The sequence below is a fragment of the Ischnura elegans genome, chromosome 8 (genome assembly GCF_921293095.1).
Source record: "Ischnura elegans chromosome 8, ioIscEleg1.1, whole genome shotgun sequence".
NCBI lineage: Eukaryota > Metazoa > Arthropoda > Insecta > Odonata > Coenagrionidae > Ischnura > Ischnura elegans.
In genome coordinates this window covers 11,150,199-11,162,784 of record NC_060253.1, presented here as the reverse complement: position 1 = coordinate 11,162,784, position 12,586 = coordinate 11,150,199, and the positions used below count along the sequence as shown (strand labels likewise).

General features: G+C 43.8%; 1 protein-coding gene across 1 annotated transcript in view; it reads left to right on the top strand.

The window, feature by feature from the left end:
• Positions 1-2,758, top strand: part of LOC124163308 (D-3-phosphoglycerate dehydrogenase) — a 45,945-nt gene extending 43,187 nt beyond the window's left edge. The window contains exon 10 of the mRNA XM_046540123.1: positions 1,787-2,758. Coding sequence (XP_046396079.1) covers positions 1,787-1,944 — 158 coding nt within the window. The 3' untranslated portion in view covers positions 1,945-2,758. The remainder of the gene's footprint in view (positions 1-1,786) is intronic.
• The last annotated feature ends 9,828 nt before the right edge of the window (positions 2,759-12,586 follow it).

Below are 12,586 nucleotides of genomic sequence, written 5' to 3'. Positions count from 1 at the left end.
GGGAGGACAAGGCAAAAAAAAAGGAAGGAGGCGCCGCCGCGATAGGAGCCCGACGACGCCTCCTGGGAGTAGATAGGGAAGGAAGGGAAGGGACGAGGAATCCCGCACTGTCACAAAGGCGGGCGGGTCCTACTACTAGCGAAACCATAATTTAATGTTTCTACAAAAAAATGTTTCGCTGCAGTAATCACTTCGCCCTCTTTGAATATACATATAATTTAAAGCATCGCATTGATTAACGTCGTCTACCAAAGCTCAAGTCCTGTGATGCGCGACCCGATCAGCCGGCCCTTACGCTGTGAAGGGACGATATATGACAATGAACAAAATAAATCATGCTCACTGTCACATAGTTGGCTCAGTACGCTGTTATCATCCGAGGCTTACACTGGCGTCGAAACTTGGTTTGGGATCTGACGAGCGGTTAATTCCCGTGGAAGGTATTCTTACGCATCCGTTGTAAAATGTATAAGTTTATACAGCATGAGATTTTACATTCCAATGTCGACAGAGACCATTGAAAATTTAATACTAATCCGTAAGAGTCCTTAATGATGATATCCATTCCATCGGAAGAGAGTGTAATGTACTTACGACATTGTAAAGAAGAAAATCCCGATTCAATTATAAAAAGTAAAGAATATTCACGCTATACCTATGATTATTAATTTTATTCAAAGACAGCCACAGTACATAATAAGTTTTTAGTAGAGGAAAAGTGTGTAACTAGGGACTGTACTTAAAATACGCGTGGGGTGTTTATTTATAGACCTGATACTTGGACGACGGGGAAGAGAGACAGGGACATGATTGGGGAGTTTCGAGATGTGGGTTTGGAGGAAGATGGAGGGAATACGGTGGAGGGATCGAGAAAGGAATGAGCAAATTCTGAACAGGGTAGATGAGGAGATAACGTTGATGGATATAATAAGTGAAAGGAAGTGTAACTGGCTAGGAAATTTGATGAGAGGGAATGGAATTTTGAAAGTAACTTTGAAGCATGGGCGTACCCGACGAGGGGCAGCAAAAATCACCCCCCCACCTAGAAACAAAAATCGAAAATGTCTTTAAGGAAAATAATATTTTTTCAAGCGAATAGTTTTAAAAACTGGTAAGGAGCTGTTCTAGTTTCCTTAAAATGTTGATTTCATTCAACTCTTACATGCTTAAATCTTACCTACAACTTGAACAACCCTGGCTAGCCCCCCCTCCCCCTTGTTTTGATCCTGGGTTCGCCCGTGCCTTGGAGGGAATGGCATAAGGGATCAGAAGAAGGGGAAGGAGAAGGCTGAAGTTAATTGAGAATTTAAAGATAGAAAAAAATAGAGACTTCAAAGAAATGGCTGGAAACAGGAAAAATTGGAGAGTGCGTTGGCACAAGGGACCTGCCGACGGGCAGAGCACCAAATGATGATGATCAGCAAAATATTGACGTAACATTCTCGTATTCTCAATAAATAAATTAAAACTTGTCTATGTTGACTATACAAGCAAAAGCCACCGTATTTGTTTCGTAAGGGGACCCCATTCCGTTTTATTCATCCGGCATTTAACGTCTTGACTGACAGTTGCAATGATTTCCAGATCTTCCTATGAAAGCTATAAGTTATCCTTAATTGGTGAATTTGAAGCTGTATTAAAGCGTGTGCATACGCACATGCAGTTTGTGTCCCCTTTGAATTGTCCCCTAACGCAGTCGATTCTTGTGATGAACTCCCTCAGGGTGAGCTCATCGGTATGATTGATCTTGGTAAGCTGACGTCTCCCCTTGGTTCGTCTATCACAGGGTCCCTGTGGGGTCTTGGCATCACAGTGACAGCCGTGGCTCCAGCCGGCACGCAGCCTCCCTCCTACATAGCCGTGAGGACAGCTAATGGAGCTCCTGACGGCACCAGAGTCGCTGCACCCGGCCTGCAGCTGCTCATGACCGCCAACTTCTCATGAGCAGCCCTCGCCTTCTCGTCTGCACAGCGAACGGAGGCTCGTCTGCCAGCTTGAGAGCGACGTTACCGCCACCCGTGGAGTGGAGGAGAAACACGCAGCCAAATCGTGGATCCGTTACATTCTACGCTTCGAAAAAATATTCATTGCCAACCGGGAGACTTAGAAATAAAGTTGTAAAATGCCTCGTTCGAGATCGGAGGACAATCGGAAGACTTTTTTATGGTGTAATGGTCCCAGCTATGGCCATTCACACTCTGTTGTAGAAGTGGAACCAGTATTTTCCGATTTCTTTAACCTGATCGTCGATATTATTATCCGATAATGTTAAAATACATAACGTGCACTTTTTTGGGGGAAGAATGATGTTTCCCTGTACCTACTGATTAGTACATTTGTCACGAAAAAAATGCAGGAATAAGATTTTTGTTGTGATACTTATGTCCTATGATGTTATGTTCCTTGAATTTTCTTGAAATTTATATAATTTTGTCGGAAGAAAATATGTATGCAGACTCAGAAGATGCCGTTTTGGATAAGGATTCCTCCTATTCGCTGTCATTCTCTTCGTAAATAACTGTTTTGGTGCCTCAAGATTAAGATATAACTTTTATGCTTGCTCAATAGTTAGTATACCCATAGTATGATTGTAAAAAAGTTTTTGTTGACTAGACCATGACAAACATGACAGTGAATAAGAATGACGGCCAGGAATGAGCCTTTCGTCTACTTTTTTGTCATAGAATTCATTCCACGCATTAAGTGTAGCCCTTATTTCTGTACACACAATATTAAAATTAGTTTCATTTGCGATGTTTGTGAGTGTGTTATTTCACAGCCATATGTCCATCATGTGAATCATTTCCTTGATTGTGTATTTCTTTCTGTATATTTTTAATTGCTCGGTTGAGGCCTAGACGTTGTGTTTCGCTGCATGCGTTTACTTCGGAGTTGCAGTAAGGTGGTAAGAGACATAGGCGCAGCGAGGGGGGATAAAACCCCCCAAGGGCTCAGAGACATTTTAAAGTTTAATCCATTTTACTTAATGGATTAGTATTACCATAGAGTATAGTAAGAATATACTTGCTCTATGGTATTACTTACAGAATAGTGTTAGGATTAATCAAATATTTCTCATATAGCGGAAAAACTAGTCATTTGGAACCATTAATCTTAAAATTTTCAGAAGGAGGGCCCACGCAACTCCCACTTACCCTGGCGGGTATATGAAACCCCCCACACCTTAAAGTATTAGTTGCGCCTAAAAGCCCCCTAGCCTTAATTCTTAGCTGCGCCCCTGGTAAGAGATGGCTCCCAGATGCCTCGGCCAAAAACTACGCTGCAGACGTCTGAACGGATTCGTCTGAGGCCTCTGCTAATCTCTCCACATAACATTTAAATGCTCATTTACGAAGAATAAACATCGACATTTAAAATAAATATCACGACATTTCAATTATTGTATTTCACGCTGAAACATTGACCACGGAAAAACGCTAATTTAGGTAAAATTAGCTGTCTGCTACGGCGTGTGTGGTCCAAAATCGTTTGCATTCATTTTAAACGAGAATCCTCTATATTCATATTAGAGCATCTCACTTGAATGTACTCCTCATTGTAGCGACACTAAGTCAATCTATCCGAACCAATGCACGCTATTAATGCGTTCTCCTCGGCTGCAGCGGTCTCCCATTTACTTCGCCTTCAGCCAATGAGTGGGTCTCAGCGTGCGAGAGGAGGAGCAGAGGAAGGGGTGAGCGCTGGCACGGTGCGTGTAGCCCTAAGTTCGCCAGCAGCCCGGCATAGGCATGGGCGGTTCTTAAAAAAGTACCAAAATTTTTTTGGTGAATATTAAAAAGTAATTATAGTAATCCCCCGATAGTACTGGTGAAAAATACAGATTCTTTCATAACTGATATACCCAGATTCTTTCATAACTGATATACCCAGATTCTTTCATAACTGATAAAAACGTAAATAAGTTGAAAATAAGCGTCGCACCACCTTAATTATCCAGTATATTGGCAAATTAGAATACCAGGCAGAAATAATACACTGAAAAAGTCATTCAAATCCATTAATATTTACGGAAACTCATCAAAAAATATATTGGAGGTCCGATTATCTAATAGAGAGAAGAGTGATAGCGACGTAATTGTCGAAGTCAACGTCGTGCAAACAAGTTTCGTTGCACACGCTTTCAGTTTTGGTGTTCAGTTTTGTGAAGTTCTCTCGGGAACTCCATCAGGTGAGTATCCCTACATTCAGCGTTTTTTCTGTGATTGGCACAGTGATCAGAACGTCTTCTACCACGATCTTATTGAATAAATCTTCTTATTCAAAGACCTGATGGTGTCAGCCTGACACAAACTTTGGCTGTATGGAATTTTATGCCAGACAAAGCTCGAACTATTTGAATTTTCGTTCTATCTTCGTGAGTAACAATATGTTTACACTCGTCTATGGTGTAAATACTCTTGAATGTACGATTTTGCAAAACTAGAATCGGTGTTAGCCATACATTAAATACTGCGATCAAATAAATTTTGACGTGTAGATCACAGACACAGATCACGTTTAGTTGGAGAAATAAATAAATTTTTGCGGCTCGATGACATTTTTTTGCCCACTGTGACATAAAATTTGGTGGAAATAAGTCCGATGATCTCCCATATCGTTTATAAAACCGTTCAAGATTTATTTTCAGAGAATATAATGAGTGTAATTTTACATAGTATGAGTATTTTGACGGCGAGAATAAAATAGAATGATTAGTGTAAAGGAGAGTTTACTTACTTCAGTCTTCTACCGGCATACACATTTTTATCATTTTTTTATTTATGAGACAAGATTCTCGTCTCATCTCTAGTGAAGCATTTATACCGATTGTGATCCATTGATCGTTTTTTCGAGCGTGCGGTCGACTCCGGTTCTGGCCGGCGGCGGCGGAGTGTACGGCGACGCGGCAAGCGTGTGGATGCAATATGGTCTCATTCACTTTTATATCTGGATAATATATATAATAGTGATAGAAAAAAATCACCAGAAAAAAAAAATTAATAAACATTGCTACGAATGACTCTTATTATGCAACCGCTGGGCACTGCAAGAGGTGCACTGAAAGGCTTCTTTCTTTGAGTGTATTGCATATACTTTTGTCATCAACTGGCTGTTCGAAATGGTCCGGCAGGTGCTGCCCCTCTGGGGGACGCCGAGGAACTCGGACGGTCGAGCCAGTAATGCCCCGTTCACACTACGTCCTTTTTACGCCGGTTAGCCCCGACCATGGTTACAAAACGAGGTGTGAACGCAAGTTCCCGTTAACCGTGGTTGGGATTCTGACCACCGTTTTCCGACCATGGTTGGCGGTAGTTCATGCGTGTGTGAACGCAAGTTGGTTAAAAGCTGGTTAGAAAAAGAAGAAGGCGAAGCAGCAACGAAGTGGGATAGGAGGAAAGAAAACAGAAAATAAAGTTTCGAAGAGGAGACGGCCGTTATTGTTGAATTATATTCGTCAGAATTAATTCAAAGGAAAGTGCTATTGATTCATTCCGTAATGTGTTGTATAGTATGAGATTTTAAACCTGATTGAAGTTATGCGATATACTTTATAGTTCGTAGTGAATTAGCTATTAGCTCGTATTGTATTGTTACGGACAGATTGAATAATCTATATTAATATTTTGCTAGAATTAAGTAAAATGTGCGAAACTACCATAATAAAAATCCGAAGGTCACAATGATTTTAATGTTTTGTTAAGAGTTCTTTGTCCCAGTTTGAAAAAGACAACTTACGTTCATCCTTGAACAAAAGTTCTTCCCATATCAATATAAAGTATCAGGCTAACGGCTAGTCAGATGTAACGATAGAAAATAAATTTAGAAACGTCGGGTGATACCACATATCGCAAAAATTACCACGTTCTCTCTCTTATTTCATAAGTAAAATTTCAACAATCGTCACATTTCTGCAAGTTATTCGTCCACATTTGAAGAAGAGGTAAAAGAGTTTTAATTTACGGTATAGCATCAGAGTGGATCATGTCCTTTGTCAAAGTCAGAAAACAATAATAGCTAAGAATGTAATGCAGCGAAAAGTGTATCTCCATCCCAAATCACAAGTGTCTCATATTGAGGCTCAAGTCTCAAGATTAGGTCCTCGATTTTCTTCACCTACATCAATGATTTGTCGACACATCCGAATCAAGGGCAAGTAGTAGTATATGTTGTTGATATCAACCTAATTATCAGCAATATTCGCTTTCATTCGCATTAAATAGAGCAGTAGAAGAATGCAAGCCACACTATGGATGAAATGATTAGTTGGACGAACACATTTGAATTACCTTCTACGTAGCAAGGAACAATGATTGTCGACGCTGGAATGCAATTTTTAATTCATAAGCAGCTCATAATATGCACATATGTTTAAATTCATCATCAATATCATTGCAATTAACACAAGAACTTTTCCCTGCACATTCTATATTTCCTTCCAACAAGTTATTCTGAGTTATTCGCTCTTGTCAATTCATTTTTCACTTGGAATTACTCTACCACTCATCAGATGTCGCCAGGGTGTAACCATGGTTGAGTGTGAACGCGCGTTGGTTCTGACGTCATCTTACGCTGGTTAAGAAAGATGGTAATGTGAACGGGGCATAAGGAGGGTGACGCGCAGTCAGTCGCGCGGAATGTGTGTAGAGAGACGGTGCGAGTTTTGTTAAGGGAGTACCACTCGAGTGCTGTAATAATCCTTGCTACCTCTGTTAATAAACCTCTACCTCACAGTTCAGAAGTGGGATTGACCAGCGAGCTGCGGTGGAGTTGTTCGTGCACATCCAGCCATCAATAGATAGAACATCAAAAACCCCAGTGCGGACTGAGTAAGGTGAGAGAGTGTGGTTCTAGTTGTAGCAATGACCAGTCCGACGAATGCGTCGTGGGATGGCGAGTGTCGCGTAGGTAGCTTCAACGGGGTCCATTCTGCGGAAGGAAGGGACGCGACTGAATTGGCGGGAACATGTCGAGAGCAGGAGAGCGAGGCTGGCGTGGCCAGGGAGCGTAGTGAGATGCACCGAGAGGCTACCGCCAAGTGGGTTCTGCCTGCGTCGACGCCGTTTGCCGCGAGAGACAAGGCTAAGGAGGATATACAGGCAAGAGGACCCGGTGAGCAACCGCGCGAGGCTACTGTCGTGTGGCCTACTAAGGGCAGAGAACCGTCGTTGGGAAATTGGCGGTATCCTGTCGGAGAGAGTAGCGTCCTTAGAAGCGCAGCGGAGAGGGAACAAGCGCTTTTGCAACACGAGAGAGAATTGCTAGAGAGAGAAAGGAAACTTCTAGAACGTGAACGAGAGCTTTTAAATGGGCAATCGTTAGTTCTTGAGAAAAGTATGGTGGGTTATCGAGAAATAGCAGAGCAATTATTGCCGGAGTTTGAACCTTCGCTAACCCTGGGGTTCACGGCGGTACAGTGGGTCAGGCGAGTAGAGAGCATTGCATCAGCCTACGGATGGGACGAGTCGATGTTGTTAGCCCAATCCGTTAGTAAGTTACGCGGAGCGGCGAAACTATGGCTGAATAGCGTAGCCGAGGAAGTACACTCTTGGGAGGCGTTCAAAAAAGGACTATTATATTGTTTCCCATTAGTGGAGGACCAAGCCGACGTGCACTTGAGTCTTACAAAGAGAAGAATGCAGCGTGGCGAGACGCATGAGTCATATGTTTACGCGATGAAGACTATCGCTAGGCGTGGTGAAGTAAATGAAGCCTCCCTTATCAAGTACATTCTAAATGGCATGTGGGATAAGGAACTGGTGAAGCTGCTGACTATGTGCGACTTTGAAGATGTAGAAGGACTATTACGCAAGATAAGACGATACGAGAGTGTCACTGATAGGGCCAAATTGGGAGATAGGGCAAACTTTCACAATCGACCTCCTGTGACCATTGAAAAGAGGGATGAGGTCAAGGAAGTGAGGGGCGAAAGGACGCCTACCCAGGGCGTTTGTTTCAATTGTGGAAAAGAGGGGCACCTCGCTAGGGAGTGCCGAGTAGCTGCCCGTGAGAGAATTTGTTACCGGTGCAAGCAGACGGGACATATGCAGAAAGATTGTTTGCAGGCAACACCGAGAACGACCCAGAATGAGAAAAAGTGAAACGTTAGGAAAATCACACGACCCAATTGCATCATAAAAGACGAGTACCACAAGTGGATAGAGATAAACGACGACAGGGTGGTTGGCTTCGTTGATTTAGGAAGCGATGTTGTCACCCTGAGAAGAGACGTTGCACAAGAACTAGGAGTCGAATATGAGGCGAGCCAAAAGCGTTTAGTTGGGTTTGGATCAGGGGGTTGTGAAGCTATTGGCACGAAACGAGTGATCTTGAAAGTAGACGATGTGAATGTGGAAGTAGAGGTTTTAATTGTCCCAGAAAATTCTCAGGAGGATGCTATCATTGTAGGGCGGAGTGCCTTAGACCAACCAGGAATTCGGGTCGAAAAGGAGTTTGGGAGACTCACCATTTCCAGAGAAAACACTGACCTTAGTGAAAGCAAGAATTCTCAAGTGCTGAAGGTGGAAGAGGAGTCACGGATCCAGAAAGACGAGATAAACATGAACGAGAACCTGACGACGCAAGACGAAGGGGCACTATGCGACCTCGTAAATAAATTCAGGGGATGTTTTGCTAAAAACTTAAGCGAGTTAGGCAAGGCGAAATTCACCAGCTTCAGCATTGACTTGAATGACGACAAACCCGTGACGTCACGCCCGTATCGTCTGCCTTACGCAAAAAGAGAGAGCATGCAAAAAGCGGTGGAAGAGCTGATGAGGATTGGAATAGTCCAAGCTTCTACATCAGAATATGCTAGCCCGGCTCTGTTGGTGAAAAGGGAAAATGGAGAGGACAGATTATGCATCGACTACAGAGGGCTGAACCAGAAGACCCGGAAGGAGAAGTTTCCCATGCCGGCGATTGATGAGCAGTTGGATAGCCTCGCGGGAAACCGTTATTTTTCCACTTTAGACTTCGCGTCGGGTTACCATCAGATACCAGTGGCGCCTCAGTCAAGGCATCTTACAGCGTTTGTGACGCCGGGAGGGTTGTTTGAGTTCAACAGTATGCCCTTTGGTCTGGTAAACGCACCAGCCGTGTTTAATCGGGCGATGAGACAAGTTATCAGGAACACAAAACCAGGGGATGTGTTGATATATATGGATGATGTTCTGATACCGAGCAGAACCGTGAAGGAAGGACTTGAGAAGCTGGAAAGATTTCTAGAAGCACTCAAAGAGACAGGACTAACATTGAAGTTGGCAAAATGCGAATTCTTCAAGGAGCGCGTAGACTATTTGGGTTTCGAGATAAACGCAGATGGAATAAAACCAGGCGAACGAAAGATTCGAGCCGTGAGAGAGTTCAAGCGACCGGAAAATGTCCACGAAATCAGGCAATTCATTGGATTGGCCGGGTTCTTTAGAAGGTTTGTGCCAAGATTTGCTGCGATTAGCCAACCGTTGACAAAATTGACGAAGAATGGAGTGGAGTTCAAGCGGAATGAGGAACAAGAGGTGGCATTCCAAGAACTTAAGGCAAGACTGGTCGAAAGACCTATGCTGACGCTTTTTGATGTGAGTGCAAAGCATGAGGTTCACACAGACGCCAGCAAACATGGATTAGCAGGCATTCTTATGCAATCGCAAAATAAGGGACCATTGAGACCTGTGGCGTACTACAGCCGACAAACAACGGATGCAGAGAAATCCTATCACAGCTACGAACTCGAAGCCTTAGCGGTAGTAGAGTCAGTTGACAAATTCAGGATGTACTTGTTGGATCGAATGTTCAAGGTAGTATCGGACTGTAATGCATTAAAGACGGCGATGACTAAGAGGGAGCTGTTGCCAAGAATCGCCAGGTGGTGGTTGAGACTACAGGAGTACGACTTCGAAATCGAATACCGACCAGGCAGGAGCATGAGCCACGTAGACGCCCTCAGCAGAAACCCGGTGGGAAAGGCGGTAGAACCTGAGATGGTGGACTCAAAAATATTCACCACCAGAATTCAGCAGGAGGATTGGCTGTTGACCATGCAGCTGCAAGATCCGAGTCTCCAGGAAATACATGCGACATTGAAAAAGCCAGCACAGACAAACGAGGATAAGCAAGTGCACACTGATTATGTAGTAAGAGACCATCGAATATGTCGAAGAGTGGAGGGGGGAAGTCCTTGGGTGGTCCCAAGAGATGCGATTTGGAGAATCATAAAGGGGAGCCATGATGACATGGGACATTACGGAGAAGAAAAGACTCTGGAACACCTGAGAAGATATTTCTGGTTCCCGAGGATGAGACAAAGGATAAAGAGATATATCGCAGCCTGTATCGAATGCGCGTACCACAAGAGACCAGGCGGGAAAAGGGAAGGAATACTGTACCCAACTAAGCGCGAGGGTACGCCTTTTCATACCGTTAACATAGATCACCTAGGACCATTCCCTCGTAGCAAAAGAGGCAGTGAATACGTCCTCGCGTACCAAGACAATTTTACGAAGTTCATAGTACTACGAGCTGTGAAAAACACGAGGTCAAAACCAGTCTGTGAGGCATTGAGTGAGATAGTTAGTTTGTTTGGTTGCCCGGACCGTATCATTTCGGATAGAGGAACGGCATATACGTCGAGAGAATTTGAGGAATTTTGCGAGGGGCATCAGATAAAACACGTCAAGAACGCCACTGCGACGCCTAGGGCAAATGGACAAGTAGAGAGATCAAACGCCATAATTACTCGAGCTATCACTACGATGAATTCAACGGAGGAGGGAAGTGATTGGGATGGGCGCTTGAAAGACATTCAATTTGCCATGAACTCGATGAAGAACAAGACGGTGGGAGCCAGTCCACATGAACTGTTGTTCGCGTACCGCCCGCGGAATGCGTTAAGGAACCGAGTTGTAGTGACATTGCAGGAAGATGAACCTGAATTGAGCAAAGAAGTGATAGAGGTGGTTAGGAAGGAAGCTTTAGGCAGGATAGTAACATGTCAGGAGAGGCAGAAGAAAAGGTTTGACGAAGCTCACAAGGAGCCAAGAAAATACGTGCGGGGAGAGTTAGTGTTAGTCGAGCGAGAAGCCCAGGCTACGGGAACGTCTCGAAAGCTAACACCCAAATTTAAGGGACCATACAGGGTGGAGAAGGTATTCCCCAGGGATAGATATTTGCTGACAGACATCCCAGGAGCAGCCAGAACCCAGAGGAGGTTTCATTCGGTCTTTTGTGCAGATCGAATGAAACCATGGTGCCAACCCCCACCAGACTACGACCCCGATGCTGTAGAAGAAGATGACAACCCACCCCCATGCAGCCCCGGAGACCAGGGAGCCCACGAGCAGATTCAAGAGGACCCCGATGCTGTAGAAAAAGATGACAACCCACCCCCATGCAGCCCCGGAGACCAGGGAGCCCACGAGCAGATCCAAGAGGACCCCGATGCTGTAGAAGAAGATGACAACCCACCCCCATGCAGCCTCGGAGACCAGGGAGCCAACGAGCCGATTCAAGAGGAATCCGATGCTGTAGAAGAAGAGGTCAGCCAACCGCAAGAGCGGGCCGAGGACGGCCCTGAAATCAGGAAAGGCCGACTGTCATCAACTGGCTGTTCGAAATGGTCCGGCAGGTGCTGCCCCTCTGGGGGACGCCGAGGAACTCGGACGGTCGAGCCAGTAAGGAGGGTGACGCGCAGTCAGTCGCGCGGAATGTGTGTAGAGAGACGGTGCGAGTTTTGTTAAGGGAGTACCACTCGAGTGCTGTAATAATCCTTGCTACCTCTGTTAATAAACCTCTACCTCACACTTTTATTATCAAAAAACTATTTATAGGCAAGAGCCGTCGATGATTCATGACCTCCACTTCCTAACCTCCCATACATATTTAAAGGCCTGCTGACAATGGTCGTTTTATTAGAAATTATTTACCGTAAAAACAATACATGAGCAAAAATAACACTCTTTACACTTTTACCGACTAATATACCGCAATTAGCACTTATACTTAGGTGGGATGAATGATCCAACCATGATGCTTTTCTTAAGTTGCCAAAGGTAAAATGAGAAGAAACCAATTTATTTCCACCTGGTCCGTATACTAATATTGGTTCCCACACTCATTGAAAGGAAAGCGTCGGTGCTTTTAATCACGTTAATTCCCACATTTTTTTGACGAAGAATAAATTTAAAATATAATATTATCTATCGAAGTACAGTTATTTTTATTACAATATGGTCATAAAATTAATTTCAAATACGAGTGTATCAGATTATTTTGTGAGAATTTTAAATACTATGTGTAGGAATTACACTCTAGGAAGATTTGATAGTAATTAGCCTAAAAGACTCGAAGATGCAACAATTCTCACCTCCCCTGATTATTTCTTCAACTTGAATGAACCTGTTTTTGAAATGAGTTAGCGTTGAGTCATCACTTCAATAACTTTAGTCGTTTATAATATTCGGTTTAACTTTTTCTTGAGCCATCTGCATAGATTATGATGATGTTCAGGGTGACTACTTTAAAAGGTGAAAAAATATATAATATTGGATTCAAACCCTGCCAGAACTTTGCCGCAACTACCGCGCACAGTATA